At 40.0% G+C, this 23,811-nt stretch overlaps 1 protein-coding gene across 6 annotated transcripts in view; it reads right to left on the bottom strand.

The window, feature by feature from the left end:
* CD109 (CD109 molecule) overlaps positions 1–23,811 on the bottom strand; it is a 142,574-nt gene that overhangs the window by 31,452 nt on the left and 87,311 nt on the right. For all 6 annotated transcript variants that reach the window (XM_067702762.1, XM_067702765.1, XM_067702763.1 and 3 more), the window contains 12 exons: positions 23,345–23,454; positions 20,962–21,186; positions 20,042–20,143; positions 19,895–19,957; positions 18,275–18,451; positions 14,726–14,878; positions 8,446–8,520; positions 7,832–7,889; positions 4,720–4,849; positions 3,699–3,816; positions 1,847–1,960; positions 93–311 (listed from right to left, as the gene is read on the bottom strand). In XM_067702762.1, the coding sequence (XP_067558863.1) occupies positions 93–311; positions 1,847–1,960; positions 3,699–3,816; positions 4,720–4,849; positions 7,832–7,889; positions 8,446–8,520; positions 14,726–14,878; positions 18,275–18,451; positions 19,895–19,957; positions 20,042–20,143; positions 20,962–21,186; positions 23,345–23,454 (1,544 nt within the window). The remainder of the gene's footprint in view (positions 1–92; positions 312–1,846; positions 1,961–3,698; positions 3,817–4,719; positions 4,850–7,831; positions 7,890–8,445; positions 8,521–14,725; positions 14,879–18,274; positions 18,452–19,894; positions 19,958–20,041; positions 20,144–20,961; positions 21,187–23,344; positions 23,455–23,811) is intronic.

Consider the following 23,811-nt stretch of genomic DNA (forward strand, 5'->3'; position numbering starts at 1 on the left):
TTGAAAACAAATCTAACCAAGAGAAAAACCACCTTCTGTTGCCTTTTCAATTATATATTTCCATTCTATTTATTTAGACTTCAAGTATTCACCTTCACTAAAATCCTCTGGGTGACAGCATCGGAAGCAGCAGGTGAAACAGCTGTGACTGTGATGGGCATTTCCCCCAGAAGTGTTGGCCTGACTGGGAAAAGAACAGTTGCCCCATCCTCACTGGGAACCAGAACTGTCTGCTGGTGTCCTGTGACATTTATTTCATTCGAAGCCATTAGAATATCAAACGTGTCACTTTTCTCAATGATTACCTTAACCTGGAAGAAAAAATCATCAAAGGTCTTGTATAATAAATTGCTCCCCAGTAAAATGTTGCTCTAAGTGCAGATAAATCTATGAGGCCTGAAACTAGAGAAAAATAAGACAGAAAGGTTCAGGCAAGGAGAGGGTGAAAGGGTGTCAGGAAAAACCTAGTTTCTTTCCTATGCTTTCTCCATCTGCCTCAAGACATGTGGGGAAATGGCATTCTTCAGTTCCATTTCTAACATTAAACTCCCACTAACATTAAATTCTCTCATTTTTCAAAGCCTGAGTGGTAAGGGTGTATCCAAAAAGGTTATTTCATGTCATGGTACTGCCGCCAGCCTGACTCATCTGAGTCATCCTGGGACACTAGTCCCATCAGAAAAGCCTGAGGCAAACAGGATGAAATGTTATTACATTCATTGAGAGCCTCTGCTAAAATTATTCCAAGAAAAGTATGACTCAGACACTAGTCCTGAAACACATGTCGGTTGTAAACTTTCATAAAATATGTCAAAGTTGCCAGGCTCATCAAGAATCCCATTTCTCTGGGTCTTAGATTTTATGAATTGTTTTCCCATTTATTTTCTCATCTGTTTCTCAAAATATTTCCTACCTGACAGATGAGTAAACTGCAATTAAGTTATTTGCTGGTAAGTGGAGGACCTGGACCTTGAATGTGGGCCTCCTGACTTTTGCTCTTTACACTGGACCATGTTAAAAAGATTAAAAAGTAAAATTAGGGCTTCCCTGGTGGCGCAGCGGTTGAGAGTCCGTCTGCCGATGCAGGGGACACGGGTTCGTGCCCCGGTCCAGGAAGATCCCACGTGCCACGCAGCGGCTGAGCCCGTGAGCCATGGCCGCTGGGCCTGCGCATCCGGAGCCTGTGCTCCGCAACGGGAGAGGCCACAACAGTGAGAGGCCCGCATACCCCAAAAAAAAATAAAAATAAAAGGAAAATTAGAAAATAAGAAAGTTTACTCTCTAGACATAGTGCTTAAAGAGATTATGGCATTTTCAGGTAATAAGGTTAATTACAATCCCTCCCTACTCCGGGAGGAAAACTCATTTTGTTAACACTACTGCAGGCACAGTACAAACAGTGGGCCTACCCCTGCCTTACAGGGAACTGACTTGGCTAAGGAGACACCGGGCTGTGACTCAAAAGACAAAGCCTTGAAAACAGAATATAAACACAGGGATAAGCACAACAGCATGGGTGAGATTCCTCAGGAAAGACACCTTAGTTTCAAACCGGGTCTTGAAAGGAATCAATTCTTGCCACCTGCAGTGAGCACAGAACAGCAGTGAGAAGCGGCAACACATTGTAGATGTGGGAGGAGAGTAGGGGAAAAATGCAGGGGTGGGCAGGAAAGAGAAAGACATGCCACAGAGATGAATTAACAAGCAGAAGAAACTGTGGGCAAAGTCGGCTATTTTCAATCTCCCAGTAGTGCATAGAACGCTTAGATGCCCAAACACTACATAACCCAACCCCGCATGTTTTCTTCATTTTTTCCTGAAGTGTAAATGATGATTAGTGTATTACCTCAGTGGCATCTTTTAAATAATTGAATATGGTTACTTCCAAAGCAAATTCTTCACCTCTGATAACAGAGTAGGGAAGATTCAAAAAAATGAAAAACGGTTGGAAGGACTGGAGCTGAAAAGAACACAATGGATACAGATTTTATTCAAGTCCAAGTGCTTCACGCTTTACGCAATTAAAAGCAAATCTCACAAAACCTGTGACGCTTATAACTAACTTCACATAGAAATGTCCACTTGCCTACCAACAGAAAGCAAACAGCAACCTACCCCAAACGAACGCGGGCACATTGATTTATGTTACTTAACACAGTAACCACTACATTTTATGAAATGGCTACTAGGAACCAGGGACTTTTACACAAATTATTTCATTTAGTCATTACACCTATGTAGGCAGGTGTTATGATCCTATTTTACAGAAAAGAAATCTGAAGCTCAGACATCTCTGTAACCGGTACAAGTTCACACTGCTGCAAAGTGTAGGAGCCAGAACTGGATCCCAGCCTGTCCGAGGCCACAGCTAAGTCTCTCTTCCTCTACTCTGCCAAGCTGATTCTACCATTCTTCTTCTAAAGCCACTGGCCAAATGAAACAGCATCTGTTTTAGACTCATGTGAAAAGTCTAAATGATGGTTTGCCTGCTACCCTGTAATATACAGATACACATACTCGCGCTTCCTCATTGGTCACCCAACTCTGATAGCATCGGTGGAGCTTCTCACTGGCAGCAGCTAATCCCCGCTTAGAGGTTCATCTGGACATTTGTGGAAGTGTCAGACTGTCACCATAGGGTGCTCTTGGCACTTAGTGGGTGAAGGTCTGTGTGCTCAGGACAGTCCCAGAAAAGGAAGAATTGTTCCGTGTCCCTCATGATTCTTGAATGTTCCTTCATGTAGATAAAGTACCTGCTTATAATGACCTGGGCTTACAACTAATTCCAACATATATATAAAGCCAAAACATCTGTCAATATACAACTATTTTGTAAATCAAGAGGAAACTATACTTTGTTTTGTAACTTTATCAAAACTTGTTCACTGTTTCAAAACTTTACATCACCTCAGGCAGCACCACTCAAGGTTTTTGAGTTGCGAAAACAATACACGTATATCAAACTGGACGTGCAGCTGTTACACATAGAGTGATTCTATGCACGGTGTAAATATTCACATATGTTACTATGCCTTCTAGTGCAACTAGGCCTGGTCACTTACATACTGAAAAGTATATTATTTTATTATACATTACTTTCCTTTTATTTCTCCTCACTATTTCACTTAGGGCACCTTATGGATTTTTTTTAAATTGAGTGTGCAGTTATATTATATTTTCTATGCATTTCATTTTGCATAGATCGTAGAGGGATGAAAAGCATAGCTGTTATAAAAAGCTGGCTTCAGGTATGACAGAGGTGAAAGCTACTGGTCTAAGACCAGTCATGGTCATTACATTCCTCTTGTCAGTGACGGGTTTCGGAAGCGACATGAGATGTAATTTGACCAAAGAGATGTGAAGAAATGTTTGCTAGGGGACATTTTGAGAAGTTCTGCTTGTCCTTAAAGAGGGATGCACGGAAATGTTCTCTCTCTTCTTGGCCTCTGGAAGGGGTTGGACTCAGTCAATAATAAACTTTGTATCCAAATCTTAATACAGAGCTAGCACGTTTAGCAGTTTAATACAGCTCACATTCTAAAGTGTAAAGCAGATGAAAAACAAGAAGGAAACGCCAAGGAATCTCTAAACTGTGATCTACATCGTCAGCAATCACTTTTTTTAAATCCATCGAGGAGCTGACACTTTCTTTGCTTCGTGGCACTGTACCATTTATCAGCAGCCCTTTAATATACTACCTCCACTGGAGTAGTTGTTAGTCCAAGACCTAAATCCTCAGAGATCACAAAAGCAGTTGCAACCCAAGAAGTGATAGAATCAGGTACAGTAACTTCGAATTCTTGGTAAGTCCTGGAACTGAAGCCAAGATAAACATAAAAGTCACAAAACCGAGAACTGACACATTTCAAAATTGGCCAACATAACCTAAAACCATGTTTCGGAAGAATTTTAAGTTTCCAAATCATTTACATATCTAAATTTTTTTAAAGATTTAAGCCGAAAACAGTAGACCCCAAGTTCTCAAGGAATAAGTCATAATAAGGTCATAACACTGCAGACTGATCCATATTCCAATAAAATCTTTCTACAATGTTTATATCTTCAGAATAAACATTTTTCATAAATTTTGTATAGATAATATACTTTTTCAAACTTAACTCCAATTTGTTTCTCTCAATATGCATAAAAGTTTCCCTCTGTATCCTAGTCTACCCTGTTATTTGTTTTCTGAGGTTTGACTTGTGTCTTATTTCAAGTTTCTGTAAATAGTGGACTCGCGATATGTGTAGATCTCATGATTCACCTGCTCAGTCATCACGCCAGGTAGCACAGAGTTTGTCAGCTAAGCTGAATTCCTTTCAGCATCCACACCCCTACTTCCTGTGGCTCACAGGGATGTTTTATGAGGAGCCACAAGGCAGGGGGAATAATCATGAGTGCTTCCCATCCCAAGGCAACAAAGGAATTCTCAGCAATCTTTCCCCAATGAGAGCCACAAGACTTCAGGGAAGTTAAAATCACCCTTCCTTAGCAAAAGGCCAGTCTTCTCCATGATGGTACTCTCACTGCCACAATTCACATGAAGCTTTATTAAGTACTATATTTAAATACAATAAATATCGTTCTAAAAAAAACTCTTGGTCCATTCAGTTCTTTATCACTCTATGTTTGTATTTAAGCATCAGAAACAGGGCAACACTTACTTAAAACTAAGGCCAAACAAAATATATATGGGCAAAGAACTTTATAAACTTTTACCCCATGCTGGTGTCTAGCCAAATCCAAGTCTCTGGAAAATGCTTTCTGACACGTGGACTGCTACCCGAAGAAAAGTCATGAAAATCTACCAAGTATCCTTCATTTTCCTCCAAAAACGCTATACGGTCATCTAAAAATAAACACAGACAACTGTTAGGAAAAAGTCACTGTAGACAATGTTCATAAACCCAGTCCACAGAATCACAGCACCTCTCAGCTGACGGGGCCTTTAGAGTTTGTCTTGTCCAATCTTCTCGTTTTACAGAGGCACCTGAGACCCACAGAAGTCACGTGACTTACCCTAGTCACGTGGCCACTATGAAAGAGCCAGGAAAAAAAAAAAGAAAGTTTGATGGCGCTACAACCAATACCTGAAAAACTACTTACAGTTCAGCTGCTAAAAAATAACTTAAATCACATTTTTAAAGTTATCTCCAATTCTGCTACTCTCCTCTTCTCAGATCCCCAGTGCTGATTGCCTTTGGCTATACCATCCACAAGACGCTAAAATCATCCAGTTTATTAGCTTCTTTCTTACAAAAGAGGCAGGCTGACATATAGACATACCTATCTCTATTCTTTCAACTTTTCTATAAGCCTAAAATTATTTCAAAATGAAGTGTAAAAAGAAAATTATACTGTAGAAGGTACCAAAGATACCAAGATGAATGTGATGAGCTCCACCCATTGTCTATAGAGGAGGCGGACAAATACATGCTAAGAGTGATAGCGCACATAGGCCAAGGGTCCACCGTGCAGAGAACAGGTGACTTTACAGCCTCTGCACAGTGGACAGGGTATGGCTAGGGGAGAAAACCCATTCTGCGCTGTCTTCTGCATTCCATTTCCTTACGCCTCCGGATAAAGAGTATCTCATACAAGAGAAAAAAAATAAGCTAAGTACAAAGGCATGTCCGGACTATGACAATGTGTGTTAGGGAAGAGTGGCATAAAATGAGAACAGAACAAATGCTTGGGTCCAGATTTTTAAATATCAGTTATCCCGCGCTGAAGGATTTGGACCTGATCGTTTAAGTAATGATGGCCTTACTGAAGGTTTTGAAACAAATTAGAAGCACGATCTAACCCATGTTTTATAATGGTAACTCTGGTCTCGGTGCGAACAGTGGTTTAGAGCTGGGGGAATGAGGCAGGAGAAACAGGGGGCTCCCGCGGCACCCAAGGAGGCATGCTGATGAGCGAGAGGAGAGGAAGGACAGCCTTGAGAAACGACCCTGCTCTGCCTCTCAGCTGGACGGCCTCTGTGTGCACCCACGGGCAGGCTGTCCCTCAGCATACTCCTGTGTGTGCTGGCTTGCCCCACTAGACCAAGCTGGAATCTCCATTGCCTCCTACACGTCAGGCATGCAATTAATATCATCTACTGAATAATGAATGAACAAACTGGATCTGAGGGATAAGACAATAGGTAATTGCAGACTTGTGAGTGCCAAACATGTGCCACGCATCTTACATCCTTTTGGATGTAACCTCCTAACAACCCTGTAATATAGGTAAGATTATTATTCCTCTAATTCAGGGAGAAACCTGAGGTTTAGGGACCTTAATGAATCTTCTCAGGATCATAAAGCCAGAATTCAAAGTCAGAAGTATTTCATGGCAAGTTCCTTTCTTAACCACTCTGCTGTTCCACATCTGACAGAGAGAGGAAAGAATTAAAGAGGAGTTCCAGGTTTCTGATGCAGACATGTGGGTAGATGATAATTTCATTAACAGAGATGTGGAATCATATCAACTCAAGAGCTCATATATCAGCCAAATCCTATTAGGGAAAAGTGATGCTTTGTGACACATCAAAGTTAAGGTTATTTGGGGGGCATCAGGGTGCAGAAACAGGGGTAAGGTAAACAGTCAGGGTGTTCCAGAGTTGAGTTTAATGGGAAAGGTGTCATGCAAGGACAAGGGACTAGGGAAGAATTCAATCACTTGAAGGTTTCTAGCAACATAATATGCTAGTAAGAGTATCAGGCTTCTTCTGTTACAGTGAAAAGGTAGAACGGTCTCAGAAAAGGTAAAGGTTACAATAAGTATTACTAACAATAGAATGAGTATTACAGTGTGCACCAGGATTCGATAAGTAAACATCAACAAAGATGGGTAAAAGCTGAGAGTGACAGAGAGAGAATGGAAAAGCATAGATTGGTCTGGAAGGCCGCCTAGGGTAGATGATTATATGAAGAAAGCTAAATGTGCCACGTGTCTTTAATACGTAGAGATCATAATGATTTCATAAAACCTTTAAGCCTATAAAATTATTCTTATAACTTCAGAGCAGAGGGTCAGGTGTCCTGTGGTGTCAATCAACAACCCAAAGCTGGAGAGCCTGGGGCTTAGTGTGGACTAACTGGGAACATGTGACAGAAACGGGGAATTCATGGATAGAAACTATGATAGTTCTGTGGCCTTTCAAGATGACTTCGTATGATTTTACCTGAAAGAAAAGAGAACAACTTCTAGAATTAATCATCCTCATTTATGCATTTCCTTCAGTCAAAATGTTTTACGACTCCTTCCTAAAAGCACACTTCTTTTAATTAGTTCGGTGGTCAACTCTATTTAGCAATCCAGGGAACTAGGATGTACAGATGTGACTCTGCCCTCAAAGAACTCAGACTGAGGAGACAAGCGCGTGCGTGCGTGCGTGTGTATGTGTGTGTGTGTATTGACAGCACACTTTATGACATCTGGGCTATTTTCTAGGTGAACAATAAAAAGCTAGAGAACAAAAATGTTTCAAAAATACATTGCCCCTTTTAACTGATTCCAAAATAACACCACAGTTTACAACACAAATTGGAGGCATAAGATCTTCCAATATGTCCAAAAATATAACCATGTCAAAAAATTACAGAGAGCAAATGGAAAGCATTCATTACAAATATCTAGACAGGAGGTGAAAAACACTCCATGTCATGGTCCAGATGTACTTTCAAGTACATTAAACTGCAAACACTGTAGGATAAGAGAACAGAAAATGAAAATTACAATATTCATGTTCAGCCAGAAAGTAGTCATACTTACATAAGTAACTATAAACACTTGAGATGAAAGACTTAATTACTTTAAAAGCACTTTGTCAGATTTCACTTACAAACATCAATGAAATCCTTCACAAGGTTTGCATCTGTCAACACCCAGAGGCCACACTCCTAGAAAGAAAAATTTTAATTTTCTTTTAAAATAAAAGTTTAAATGTCCTCTAAATTGTCAGACTCCCATACTCCTAACTCACCCTTGCTCATTTGTTTTTGTGTAGCATGTGAAAGTAGTTCCCTTTTTTTTGTAATTCCTGCTCATTTTTGAGAGTTTAGGTACATACATGAGTATACATTCTCTCTCTCATACCCAGACACAGACATATAAACACACACACACACACACACACACACACACACACACACACACACACTCTCACATGAAGAAAGAGACATTTCCAGGTCAAGGAAAGTGATATAAAAGAAAGAAATTATAATGACAAATTCCATTACTTCTCTAATGGTGAATTTATTCATTTGCTTTTAAAACTAGAAGGGTGACTATCTTTCCATTTCAAATTACACTTATATAACACACTTAATAAAAGGTTAAATTAAATAAATTTAATAAGAGGCTAACATTTCAAAATTTAGATAATTAATTCTGAAATTAACTTTGCAGCAGTAAAATATATTAATATCTTTTCAAATTATAGCAAACTAAACATACCTGAAAGACTGCAAAAGAATTCATGAACATGCCTAAATAATATCCTGTGTTATAAAGTTCCAGTTCATGGACCACCTAAGGAAAGATAAAATATACGGAATGAATGCATTCGTATCAACGTGTTCTGCCCTCTCAACAGTTCTGATATATACCTTAGGTAAGAGACAGCCCATATGCTTATCAAATTTGAAAATGACACAAATGGAGGAATAATGAATATGTAAATGCCATGTTCATAATTCAAACAGCCAAAATTACACTTCTTTTTTAAACTTATTTTTATTCTGTTCAGCAATCCAGAATGCCTAAGAAGTGTGGGCTTGTTGACAAGACCAACACGTAGAGATCAGCATTAAAAATGACTCATACTTTTGACAAAGATAAATGGGTTCAATTGGATAGCTAACATAAGTTCTAAAAATATGTCAGTTAGGGACTTCCCTAGTGGCACAGTGGTTAAGAATCCGCCTGTCAATGCAGGGGACACAGGTTCGAGCCTTGGTCCAGGAAGATCCCACATGCCATGGAGCACCTAAGCCAGTGTGCCACAGCTACTGAGCCTGCACTCTAGAGCCCACGAGCCACAACTACTGAGCCTGCGTGCCACAACTACTGAAGCCCGCGCACCTAGAGCCCGTGCTCCACCACAAGAGAAGCCACCGCAATGAGAAGTCCACGCACCACAACGAAAAGTAGCCCCCGCTCGCTGCAACTAGAGAAACCCCGCACACAGCAATGAAGACCCAATGCAGCCAAAAATAAATAAATAAATTTATTTTTTTTAAAAAGTCAGTTACCTAAATTCTTTAAAGTAACACAAAGAGACAACTCACAAAAGAGGAAACTCAAATTATGAATAAGCAGAAAAATATTCAACCTTATTGATAATCAAAGTGATGCAAATTACATCAATGAGATAGCTCTTCAATAACGAGATATTTGCATGTATCTGATTAGCAATGCTACTTTTTAAGAACAGTACTCATTGCTAGCAAGAGTGAGTAAAATAGGCTAAAAGAGTGAGTAAAATTGGTACATATAAACACAGAATTAGAATATGACCCAGCAATTCCAATCCTACATATATACCCAAAAGAACTGAAAACAGGGACTCAAAGAGATATCTGTACACCAGTGTTCATTGCAGCATTAGTTACAATAGCCAAAAGGTAGAAACAACCTAAGCATCATCAATAGAAGAATAAACAAACAAAATGTGGCATATATACACAATGGAATATTATTCAGCCATAAGAAGAAATAAAGTTCTGATACATGCTACAACATGGATGCACCTTGAAAACACTGTGCTCAGTGAAATAAGGCAAACACAAAAGGACAAATAGTGTATGATTCCACTCATATGAAATATCTAGAATAAGCAAATTCAGAAAATCAGAAGTAGATTAGAGGTTACCAGGGTTGCTAATGGAAGGGGGTAATGGAAAGTTATTGCTTCATGGTCACAGAGTCTCTGTTTAGAGTGATGAAAGTTTTGGAAATAGTTATGATGGTTGTACAATATTATGAATGTAATTAATGCCACTGAACGGTACTTCTGAAAATGGTTAAAGAGGCAAATTTTATGTTATATATATTTTAAATAAATTTATTTATTTATTTATTTTTGGCTGTGCTGGGTCTTCGTTTCTGTGTGAGGGCTTTCTCCAGTTGCGGAGAGCGGGGGCCATTCTTCATCGCCATGCACAGGCCTCTTACTGTCGTGGCCTCTCTTGTTGCAGACCACAGGCTCCAGACGCGCAGGCTCAGTAGTTGTGGCTCACGGGCCTAGTTGCTCCGCGGCATGTGGGATCTTCCCAGACCAGGGCTCGAACCCATGTCCCCTGCATTAGCAGGCGGATTCTCAACCACTGCGCCACCAGGGAAGCCCTATATATATTTTACTATGGTAAAAAAAAGTTAAGATATTATACGCTTTTTGGTAACTATTTTGATACATTTCCCTTATTTACATTAGCATTAAGACTGACAGACTAAGACAAAGACAGGGGGAAAATCACTAAAGGTTCTAAGTGTAAGTTTAAAAACACACCAAGTTTAAAATTAAACACCCAAACCACTGCTTCTGCTATACCAACAACACCACTGCTACATCCATGTTAAGTAAACATGGTGCTAGAACAGGTACCAAGGAGAAAACAACGGAATGAGAAAACAAAATTTCATAATATCTCAACAAGCTAGCCAATATAGTTAGCTCAACTATAGACAAGGGAGCCAGAGCCAGATAGGATGGAGAGAAAGGTTTTCGTTCCATAACTGCAACTCTGCCACAGAACACCAATATGTGCAAGGTGTCCTTCTGCTGACATTCGGGTGCAAATCTATGGAATTATCTAGGAAGAAGTATCTCTTGTATAAAGAAGTCCTCCTTTTCTCACTGGCTCAGTGAAAGGCACTGTCAAAGCTGCAGCAAGGGAAGTCTGGTATCTGAAAATTAGTCCTGGAAGATCTAGGACACTTAAATTATTCCAAGGCATTCAAGAGTCTCTGGGCATCACCTATAAATTTAACAAGAATGAAAGAAACCAAAACAGTCTATTATCATAGGCTCTTGACTCCCTCCTCCAGAGCCAACTCTGGAGAAAAAATAAAAGCAAGCAAGAAACTTGGACAAATTCTTAGAAAGGTATAACCTTGCAAGACTGAACCAGGAAGAAATAGAAAATATGAACAGACCAATCACAAGTAATGAAATTGACACTGTGATTAAAAATCTTCCAGCAAACAAAAGTCCAGGATCAGATGGCTTCACAGGTGAATTCTATCAAACATTTAGAGAAGAGCTAACACCCATCTTTCTCAAACTCTTCCAAAAACTTGCAGAGAAAAAAAATAGAAGAAAAAAATTTGCAGAGGAAGGAACACTCCCAAACTCATTCTACGAGGCCACCATCACCTTGATACTAAACCAGACAAAGATACCACAAAAAAAGAAAATTACCAATATCGCTGATGAATATAGATGCAAAAATCCTCAACAAAATACTAGGAAACAGAATCCAACAACACATTAAAAGGATCATACATCATGATCAAGTGGGATTTTTCCCAGGGATGCAAGGATTCTTCCATATATGCCAATCAATCAATGTGATACACCATTTCAATTAACAAATTGAAAAATAAAAACCATATGATCATCTCAATAGAGGCAGAAAAGCTTTTAACAAAATTCAACACCCATTTATGATAAAAACTCTCCAGGAAGTGGGCAAAGAGGGAAGCTACCTCAACATAATAAAGCCCAGATATGACAGACCCACAGCAAACATCATTCTCAATGGTGAAGAACTGAAAGCATTTCATCTAAGATCAGGAACAAGACAAGGATGTCCACTCTCATCACTCTTACTCAACATAGTTTTGGAAGTCCTAGCCACGGCAATCAGAGAAGAAAAAGAAATAAAAGGAATCCAAACTGGAAAAGAAGAAGTAAAACTGTCACTGTTTGCAGATGACATGATACTATACATAGAGAATCCTAAAGATGCCACCAGAAAACTACTAGAGCCTATCAATGAATTTGGTAAAGTTGCAGCATACAAAATTAATGCACAGAAATCTCTTGCATTCCTATACACTAAAAACGAAAGATCAGAAAGAGAAATTAAGGAAACAATCCCATTCACCATTGCAACAGAAAGAATAAAATACCTAGAAATAAACCTACCTGAGGAGGTAAAAGACCTGTACTCAGAAAACCATAAGACACTGATGAAAGAAATCAAAGATGACACAAACAGATGGAGAGATACACCATGTTGCTGGACTGGAAGAATAAATGTTGTGAAAATGACTATACTACCCAAAGCAATCTACAGATTCAATGCAATCGCTATCAAATTACCAATGGCATTTTTTACAGAACTAGAACAAAAAATCTTAAAATTTGTATGGAGACACAAAAGACCCCGAATAGCCAAAGCAATCTTGAGGGAAAAAAAATGGAGCTGGATGAATCAGACTCCCTGAGTTCAGAATATACTATAAAGCTACACTAATGAACGCAATATGGTACTGGCACAAAAACAGAAATATAGATCAATGGAACAGCATAGAAAAGTCCAGAGGTAAACCCACGCACCTACGGTCAACTAATCTATGACAAAGGAGGTAAGGATATACAATGGAGAAAAGACAGTCTCTTCAATAAGTCGTGCTGGGAAGACTGGACAGCTACATGTAAAAGCATGAAATTAGAGCACTCCCTGACACCATACACAAAAATATACTCAAAATAGATTAAAGCCCTAAATGTAAGACCAGACACTATAAGACTCTTAGAGGAAAACATAGGAAGAACACTCTTTGACATAAGTCACAGCAAGACCTTTTTTGACCTACCTCCTAGAGTAACGAAAATATAAAATAAACAAATGGGACCTAATGAAACTTAAAAGATTTTGCACGGCAAAGGAAACTATAAACAAGATGAAAAGACAACCCTCAGAATGGGAGAAAATATTTGCAAATGAATCAATGGACAAAGGATTACTCTCCAAAATATATAAACAGTTCATGTAGCTACATATTAAAAAAACAAACAACCCAATCAAAAAATGGGCAGAAGACCTAAATAGACAATTCTCCAAAGACGACATACAGATGGCCAAGAAGCACATGAAAAGCTGCTCAACATCACTAATCATTAGAGAAATGCAAATCAAAACTACAATGAGGTATCACCTCACACCAGTTAGAATGGGCATCACCAGAAAATCTACAAACAACAAATGCTGGAGAGGTTGTGGAGAAAAGGGAACCCTCTTGCACAGTTGGTGGGAATGTAAATTGATATAGCCACTATGGAGAACAGTATGGAGGTTCCTAATAAACTGAAAATAGAATTACCATATGACCCAGCAATCCCACTCCTGGGCATATACCCAGAGAAAACAGTAATTCAAAAAGACACATGCTGGGAGGGAGACGCAAGAGGGAGGAGATATGGGGACATATGTATACATATAGCTGATTCACTTTGTAATACAGCAGAAACTAATACAACACTGTAAAGAAATTATACTCCAATAAAGATGTTAAAAAAAAAAAGACACATGCACCCCAATGTTCATTGCAGCACTATTTACAATAGCCAGGTCATAGAAGCAACGTAAATGCCCATCGACAGACGAATGGATAAAGAAGATGTAGTACATATATACAACGGAATATTAGCCACAAAAAGGAACAAAATTGGATCATTTGTAGAGACATGGATGGACCTAGAGACTGTCATACAGTTAAGTTAGTCAGAAGGAGAAAAACAAATGTCACATATTAACGCATATACATGGAATCTAGAAAAATGGTACAGATGAACCGGTTTGCAAGGCAGAAATAGAGACACAGATGTAGAGAACAAATGTGGACACCAAGGGGGGAAAGCGGGGGGTTGGGAGGGAGGGATGAATTGGGAGATTAGGATTGACATATATACACTAATATGTATAAAATAGATAACTAATAAGGACCTGCTGTATAAAAATAAAATGAAATTCAAAACAAAAGAGCTTACAAATAAAAATGAAATGACTAAGGAATAGGTGATTAGTTTATATAACACTAGATGTTCATATATTTCTTAGTTTGTAAGTTTTCTGCAGGTTAACATGATTTTTCACTCCCTCAATATACTGCAAATTCCTGATTCAATGGGGACTGTAATTATTTATAACCATTATGTACAACCAAAATAGAAAGTACTTCATAATTACCTAAAGCTCTCTCCAATGTCATTCAGAATTGTGCAAGTCCCTCTCCTAGTACTTTCTCAAGAGCCTTCAGTTAAAATACAGTATGAAAATGAGGGAAGACTCTAAGTGGCATTTCTCATGTAAGACAGCAAAGACACTTGACCACAATAGCCTCTTTCCAACATCAACAACTGGAATGCAGATCCTTTTCATTTAGAAGCTTTACTGATTACTGACTTATACTTGAAAAGGAACTAATGAAATTTCCTTTAGATACCTGAAGTAACACAAAGTTTCTTTTTTTTTTTTTTTGCGGTATGCGAGCCTTTCACTGCTGTGGCCTCTCCCGTTGCGGAGCACAGGCTCCGGACGCGCAGGCTCAGCGGCCATGGCTCACGGGCCCAGCCGCTCCGCGGCATGTGGGATCTTCCCGGACCGGGACATGAACCCGTGTCCCCTGCATCGGCAGGCGGACTCTCAACCACTGCGCCACCAGGGAAGCCCCCACTTTTTTTCTCTTTTAATGTGTATTTTGGTAAAGAAAAAATAACTAAACTCACATTTTCCATTGTAATATCGTTTGATACATTCATCAGATTCACACTTTTGTCGACAGCTACAATCCCAACGATTGAGTTTGGCTGCGTCACAGTGATCCTAAGAGAGACTCTCTCAGATGGTTCAGCGTTGGCTTTACTCCAAAATAGCTGTATCTAAGAAAGGGAGAAAACAGGATTGATACATTACACTTTTTCAAAGCATTTCTTACGTCTTACCAATAGCAGATCAATGACAAAATCTAGCAAAGATTCTACATGTGCCTTGGCCCGGGGACCATTCTAAAACCATACACAAGCCTTCTCCAGGGAAAGGAGTGAAAAGAAACCTCGGCCCCACAGTGTCCGCCAGTCATGGAACCTCTCACTGTTGCACAAATCACAGTTTTCCTTCACTTCTCTACCCTTTCTCCACCTCCCACCCCACAGCCGCCAGCCAGTGCTGAAGTGAAGACACTGTCTGGCGTACGTGAAGAGGGCCAGTATCCAAGAGGGGGGACAGGAAAGAGGAGAGAAACTGCCAGTGCCTGCACACTGGCCTCCTGGACTCAGAAGTGAGTGTGTGCAAGTAAGAGCCCCGGGGACTCCCAGAACTGGCTGGGCCGGGCAGGGGTGTCTTTCCCCAGGACGAGGCCATCAGACCAACACCAGTCAGGCCCCATGCTCTGTGCCTCCGTGGCTGCCTGAACTTCCTCTGTCATTACACTCAGCAAAGCACAGTCCTACCTGTACTTCTTAAAGAGCAACCATCCTCTCATCCCGGCTGAACCCAATGGCTTTGTTATAAGGCCTCTTCCTACTAGGCATGTTCATCTTGCCCAGCTCTGTTTCAACAATCCCTCGCCCCAGTGACTGTACCACCTGATCAAGATGGCCTTCATGTCCCCCTCAGCTTGCCTGAACTTTAGAAACAGGCTTCTTCCTGACATTAAGCACCTAATTTCCCTTTTCTTAAAAAATTTGCAATTGTTAATGTTTTCTCTGTCCCTTTGAGATGTAAATCTTCTCCCGCCTTCCAGGCAGTTTTACTAGCCAGAATGTCTCTCTCAAAGACCTGGGAGCCATCCTTTTGAAGTGTAATCATCAAGAAAGAGCCCTGATTGATCTCCCAGTCTCTGTAGATGAATAGAAGCCTAACTTATAAACTCCAGTTACCAAACCAGATGGCCTAATCACGCTGACCAACCCCTCCCCCAGGGTCTTCCAGTACTTTTCCATTAACTCACACCAGTGCTTAAAAACCCTCCTGCCTTTTGTTTCAGTGGAGTTGAGTTCAGTCTCTTTCCCCTATTGCAAATGTCTTGAACAAAGTCTTCCTTGCTTGTTTAACTTGTCCGATGCCATCTTTCTTTCACATGCCTCTTGAGCCATTGTATCTAGTTTACTCTTCTCCACTTACACCTTAAACAAGTTAAACAGAAAGAATACCTTTCCTTACCCCTTGTTTAAGGCAACTCACAGTTTGCATCATATGCAAACTTTGCACTTCTCATTCTTTTTTCTGCACGTCAGTGACCCCCTGGCTCCAACCTGCACTTCTGTGTGGATGATTTCTAAAACTACATCTCTTGCCCCTTCCACATCTCATTCATTTATTCCACAGTCATTACTGAACATCAACGAAGATTCATTAATGTTCTTGTGTTGAAACATATTTTATTTCCAAATATGCAGTTTCTTTCAGAGTAAATGTGCTAAACATTATCATATAAAAATGGAAGACTTATCTTTGCAAACACAACTGAAACTAATTTCTTATCTCTCATATCTAAGAAATTTCTTGGAAGTTATTTATACAGTCTGCTTCCTCAAAGCCTTTACACAGCAACTTTTTTTAGAACCGGCTCTCACTTTCAGAGATGTGTGCCTCTATGTTTAAGCCTTACTCCTACTTTAAAATTCACCTTTCTCAGACAAATACTGTATGCTAACACATATATATGGAATTTAAGAAAAAAAATGTCATGAAGAATCTAGGGGTAAGACAGGAATAAAGACACAGACCTACTAGAGAATGGACTTGAGGATATGGGGAGGGGGAAGGGTGAGCTGTGACAAAGTGAGACAGAGGCATGGACATATATACACTACCAAACGTAAGGTAGATAGCTAGTGGGAAGCAGCCGCATAGCACAGGGAGATCAGCTCGGTGCTTTGTGACCGCCTCCAGGGGTGGGATAGGGAGGGTGGGAGGGAGGGAGACGCAAGAGGGAAGAGATATGGGAACATATGTATATGTATAACTGATTCACTTTGTTATAAAGCAGAAACTAACACACCATTGTAAAGCAATTATACTCCAATGAAGATGTTAAAAAAAAAATTCACCTTCCTCAGGGAATTAATGGAGTCACTAGAAGTCAAAAATTGTGCTCTGAAACTGACAGAATACAGCACTGTCTTAAAAAATTCTTTTCATAAGACAGAAAATAGAAGTTTGTATTATATTTTGACAGTCAAAGTTAGAGTTAACAGTTCTCTATAAAAAAGGCATGGATGACAACTGTTACTTCTTAAAATTTTAACAAATTCAGGGGGAAAATGCTACCAGAAGAACTGTATTCTGCAAATCACTACTTTAAAATAACGATTATTGGGGACTTCTCTGGTGGTGCAGTGGATAAGACTCTGCGCTCCCAATGCAGGGGGCCCGGGTTCGATCCCTGGTCAGGGAACTAGACCCCACATGCATGCTGCAACTAAGAGTCTGCATGCCACAACTAAAGAGCCCATGTGCTGCAACTAAGAAGCCAGTGAGCCACAACTAACGAGCCCTGGAGCTGCAACCAAGGAGCCCACCTGCCACAACTAAGACCCGGCGCAACCAAATAAATATTAAAAATAATAGTAATAATAATAATGATTATTTTGCTTCAGAGGTCCTGAGACGGTAGCAGCCTTTAGTGAGAACAATGGCTCATTTTAATATGTATGAGATAATTGAACTCCACCTGTCAATCTTGCAATCTGGTTACTTCTCAGAGTTGGGGCCAGGAGTGTTTCCTACACAAGCTACACACCTTAGGTTATAAAAATCACTGCTGTGTGTGGAGACAAAACTCCACAGAGATCTCCACACGCAAAGCAGCCAAGCTCATTGTAAATTTGTCCTGGGTTAGTTTCCAGACTGATGAAATGGATAAACCAAAGCCCAGCTCTCCTTCCACACGTCAGTGCAGATGCCTCACTCCCTCCTACAACCCTCACTTCTCTCCCACACAAATAGCAACACCACACATCTATTGCCATTGGAATTCCATGCCAGAGCAATATGGACTCCACCATTTGGGAAATCCTGAAAGAGTTTGGATTTGAATTAAAGTCTTAAAGCCAAGAACCATGACTTACAAAGAAGACGCACAGTGTCCAATAATTCCACAGGTGAAAACAGATACACAGTAATTAAATATGAAGAGGTTTATCCACAGTTCTAGAAATGAATAAAAATTTCTAACCAATTTGGTTTCATGACACTTTTCTAAAGAAATATTACATTTCTCAGACTTTACTAATATGAAGTTTTCTTTTAAACATCATTACCTTAAATCTTACCTTATTTTTAAAAACAAGCTGAACAGGAACTTTCAGAACATCATTTATAATTTCCCCATCATCTTCAATATAATACACAATGATACAGGCTTTTGGAGCCCAAGAATTTTCTGGTGTTAAGGAAAAAGTTGTTGAATTTTGCTTGCCTACAGCCACTAACTGTCCCCTGGACACTACCTGAAAAGAAGAGTACATGAGTTTTATTTTATGCTAAAGCTAGTGAGAATCTCAATGACAGCTATGTTTATCATAATTTTAAGCATACATGCAAATTCTTGACTTAAAGCAACTTCAAATCCTTTTTGAACACACACACACAAAAGTAAACCTCCCTGACCACCACAGAGAGTACACGCTGGTAATTAGAAAAGGATAAGATAAAGCAACCGTGATTGAGCCAACAGCAGCTTGATGGCCAAGAATCTATTTCTGAGTGGAAGGACTGCAGAGCACCACTGAGAGTGCTAGATTAGCAAAACTACAATTTATGGGGAGCATTTTTATGTGTTTTTGTTTTCCTTATGTTTTATAATTTTCTATAATGAACATACGTGGCTTATCTCATAGAATTTTAAATTTTAAACATAATGCAAGATTTCATTATTCATCTTAAACTGGAAATGCAAATATGGGTGAAGAAAGAAAAAAAGAGTTTGATTTCAATATAAAAAGGACAGCTTAAAAAGATGTGAGGCTGATTTGTAGCAACATGGATGGACCTAGTATGATAATATACTAAGTGAAGTAAGTCAGAAAGAGAAATTCAAATACCATATGATATCACTTATATGTGGAATCTAAAATACGACACGAACTTATCTACAAAACAGAAACAGACTCACAGACACAGAGAACAGACTTGTGGTTGTCAGTGGGGAAGGTAGAGGAGGGATGAATTGGGATTAGCAGATGCAAACTATATATATATAGGATGGATAAACAACAATGTCCTACTATATATAGCACAGGGAACTATATTCAATGTCCTATAATAATCCATTGTGGTAAAGGAAAAAAATGTAAAATTTTGCAAAGTAAATTTATATATAACTTAGATATAAAAAACTCTGTAAGAGGGACTTCCCTGGTGGCACAGTTGTTAAGAATCCGCCTGCCAATCCAGGGGACACGGGTTCAAGCCCTTGTCCGGGAAGATCTCACATGCTGCGGAGCTACTAAGCCCGTGCGCCACAACCACTGAGCCTGCGCGCTAGAGCCTGTGAGCCACAACTACTGAGCCTGTGTGCCACAACTACTGAAGCCTGCGCACCTAGAGCCCATGCTCCGCAACAAGAGAAGCCACCGCAATGAGAAGCCCACGCACCGCAACAAAGTGTAGCCCTTGCTCGCTGCAACTAGAGAAAGCCCGCATGCAGCAACGAAGACCCAACGCAGCCAAAAATAAATAAATTTATAAAAGAAAAAAAAGAAAACTCTGTAAGAACATATGTAAATATTACATATTGTGCATGTATAACATACAATACATTAAAATACAATAGTTTCTTTTAAGTGTGAGGCCGAATTTTAAAAATCAGTAAGTTCAGTTTCAAATTAAGGTAGACGGTATTTCAGACGATTCTACAATAGATCATAAATTCAGATTCTGTAAGAGATTACCATATAGCTAAACTCCTTCAACTGCTTGTTGCCACTAAGCACCAACTCAAAAGGTGATCCCACCTAGAAAAAAAATATTTTAATTAATATATAGATATCAGTGGCAAGACAGTCCAATTATAATTAACAAGTGATTGTAATCATTACCTTTATATTTTCATCTCTTGTTTTTAGCTGGATGTACGTTTTACTAGGAGACTTAAACATATCATGAACAGCCATGCTACTCACAGTATCAAGAAAAGAGGCCTAAAACAAAAGAAAAGGCAACCATAAAGTTTCATCTTTAGAAACACCTTGATAAAGGATGTTACCTGCTGGACAATCAGTGAAAGGCAAATTCACTTTCACTTTTCTTCACGCAGGAAACAATACATTCCCCAGACATTGCATCTTCATCATTTTACAGCTTATACTATAAAGAAGGTGATAGCTGTAAACGTGTAAAATGGTCTTCATCGTCATAATCTAAGAGGAAAAAAGTACGGACGGTCCTAACTTATTTCCAAAACAAAGGTGTATTATCAAGAAACACTGTGAGAAGAAAGAAGGAAATGAAAAAGGAATCCTTTCCCCCACAATACAGAACTCAACTCTAAGCAAGAAATCATATCAGCTCACTCAGTCTACCACTGGTGAGAGAAAAACTCAGAGGCCACACTGACAGGGCTGAGTGACCACGAGAAAGGGAACAGGAATGGCTGGGGGCCTCAGTCCAGCAAAGGAGTGTAAATGTAAAAAACATATTCCCCTTTGATCTCAGCTCCTGCCAAAACACCATTTCAAATGACTGAAAATCACCTAGACTGGGAGTTTGGGGGCTTCTCCGTCATATCTTCGAATCACTATTTTACTTTGCTCTTCAAAATGAATTTACAAGGAAGCATTCAGTCTAATTCTCAGCTACTGTCATTAAATCACTTTTTAACCCTTTCCCCCATTCTTTTAAAATAAAAATGTGTCCACTTCCCGTGTACCAAAGTGACCTCCCAACAGGTTGAGTGCCTACCACAAGATGACAATTTTAAGGTTGCTGCGGTAACATAATGATGGGAAACACATGGTACCTTCAACTGTAGCTCGCTGGAATCGTCCAGGATTGGGAATTCAATCTTGAAGATTCCATTTGGGGGGACAGTATGATTTACGATCTGGACAGCCCCTACTTCCTGATTTCTACCATCCCATCTGTTCCAGTACTCGGTATAGTTTCTCTGCGTCACCATCACGACTACATTATTTCTTCTTTCTTCAGGAGTCAGTTGATTGCCATCAGAACGGGTTACCTTCACCTAATTGTCAAAAGAAAACATTTTGAAATCAGGTAAACAAGAGAAGCAAAGGATTCAAGTTTAGTTGAATCCAGTTTCCATCTGTGCTGTTCCCATGAAACCGAACTCTCAAAAATCATCGGCAGCCCCCTAACTTCCAGGTTCAGTGGTCTCTCTGGGCGGCCTCCCCTCCCGTCTGGCTGTTATGCCTCCTTTGCCTTCCACGGCTCCACAATCACCTCTTTCACTGCATACCCCTCTTCCTACATCCTCTCGGTGTCCTTTTTTATCCCCCTTCCCTCTCCCTAAATGTGGGAATTTGTCAAAACCTCATTATCATTTACCCTCAAAGGTCTCAGCACTCCTGCTGCCATCCTGATCTGGCTCTGGAGCTCACACTCAACACCTCCAACCCCCTGCAGGAAATTTCTACTTGTACATCCCTGTCATCTCAAATTCAGTACATCTAAAGGTGAGAAACCGTCTCGCCTTTCCTATTTTTGCTAATCCCACAATTCCGTCAGACTTAACATCTCTGAATTTCCCTTCCCTCTTCCCACCTTCCAAATCCAACGCACTCCAAGTCTTACATCTCTTACATGCTCTCCACCCAGAGTCAGCAGCGCAAGCCTCCTGCTGGCCTCGTGCCCGGGCTGCTGCCCCACTCCTGCACACAGACCCCACCAGTCCCCCTGGAACGCTGCTTTCGCCACACCTCTCCCACGTTCATAAGGTCCCAAGATCTTCACTGCTTAGAGCATGTGAGACACGGAGGACCCTCTGCAATCCCCAAGCTTCGCCTCCTGCTTTCTCTCTGACCTCTCCTGGACACAAGCTCTCTGCTGTCACTGCCCCGGTCCAGTCACTGTCACCTGAAGGCACCCTGGCTTGCCAACCAAAGCTCTCGCCTTGTGTAGACGTCTCAGCTCATCTCGTTCCCCACCCACACTCCCAACACTGAAAATGCTGCAGATCTTGTAACAAATAACCTAAATCTTCTGCTTCTCCATAAAGCATCCCTGAGTGACCCCCATCCCTGTCCTACAGCCAGTTCCTCCTCCCGGAACTCTCTTTGTTTCCCTCTATTCATTTGCAAGTTACCATTTGCAGATTCCTGGGGGTTTTCTTAACTACCTTTTCAAACTGTCTAAATTATAAGATTATTAAAATCAGAAGCTATCTAAAACTTTTTTTTCTCACTAGATCACTGGTTTATTGTAAAAAGATATTGAGCGAGATGGAAGAGATGTTTAGGGCAAGGTATCAGGACAGGACCCTCTCTGAGCGCATCCCTGCCCCCGCAAATCTCCACATAGCCACCAACCTAGAAACTCTAAAACTTCTCTTGATCTATTCAACAAGAAGTGACCCTCCTTTCTTTAAAGCAGGGGCCAGAGACTATGACAGGCAGGGAGGCCAAATCCAGTCTCTTTGGAAGGAAGTTTTTATTGGAACGTGACCACCCTGGCTTGGTTACCAAGGGGCTGTGGCCGCTTTCATGCTACAACGTCAGAGTCACACAGTTGTGACTGAGACCATATGGCCCTCAAAGCTAAAAATATATACTATCTAGCCCTTTGCAGACAAAGTTTGCCAACATCTGTTTTAAATCCCTACAGGAATGTGTTCATGACACTGATTTATCCTGCCTTGAATTACAGTTATGTGTATATTTTCTTGTCACCATCACAAACACTGTGACTCCAGGGTAGAGACTGGGTCCTTCTTAGGTCTGTAAGCCCCATTTATTGCCTCAGTCAATAAATGTTCATTCAGTATTCTCTCAAAAAATTGAGTAGATTAGTTGATACTTTTTAATGCTACATCTTTGCTAGGATTAAAATCAGTCATTATAAAAATCAAATTGAAATTGAAATTTTTTGACTACCATCTAATTCCTTCAATTAATTTATAAAAACTTCAATGTCGCAATTCAAATCTAACTTGAATTACTTATTAAATATATTTTGAGGAAAAATTTTTTGGAAACTACTTTTTTAAATAAATTAGATAAAGGTCATTTGGAAACAATTCTGTGTGCCTCATATATCTAAAGGGGAAAAGTAATCTACCTACCTTGGGCTTAAATTTTTTGAAAAGCATTGAAAGTACTATTTCCCATTCTGTTTCACTAAACTGAACTTACTGCTTTAGACAATTAATAAATACGCCAACTTACAGTGGCTGTGAAGTTGAGAGATGGCTTTAAGACAGTAGCATAATCAAAAAATTCAATGATGTAATCGTGTTGCTTGAAAAATACATTGGAGCTTGCATTTCTTGAGATACCTGTTTTGGAAATTGCACCATTTAGAAAGTAAAAGTAATATATTACCAACAGCTTCTAGCCACCAAATCTCTCCACCTGAGCTACTTCCCAAAGGGGTTAGGATGTCAGGACACAGAAGGCTCTTTGGCTTGGCCACAAAGAGGACCGTACATGTCCTCTGTGGATCCCTTCTGAGCACCATTAGTGTCCCCCAATCAATGACATGTGCACCAGAGATCAGGCCACTGACAGAATAGTCTTTTTGCACTTTCGGGGATTGGTGAAAGCCATTAAAAAGTAGCAACCGAAAGATCCAAGTAATTAACCTTTATTTTATTATTAAAAGAGAAAACTGTCTAGGAGCAGGTGAGATTTCA

The sequence above is a fragment of the Pseudorca crassidens genome, chromosome 13 (assembly GCF_039906515.1).
Source record: "Pseudorca crassidens isolate mPseCra1 chromosome 13, mPseCra1.hap1, whole genome shotgun sequence".
Lineage (NCBI taxonomy): Eukaryota > Metazoa > Chordata > Mammalia > Artiodactyla > Delphinidae > Pseudorca > Pseudorca crassidens.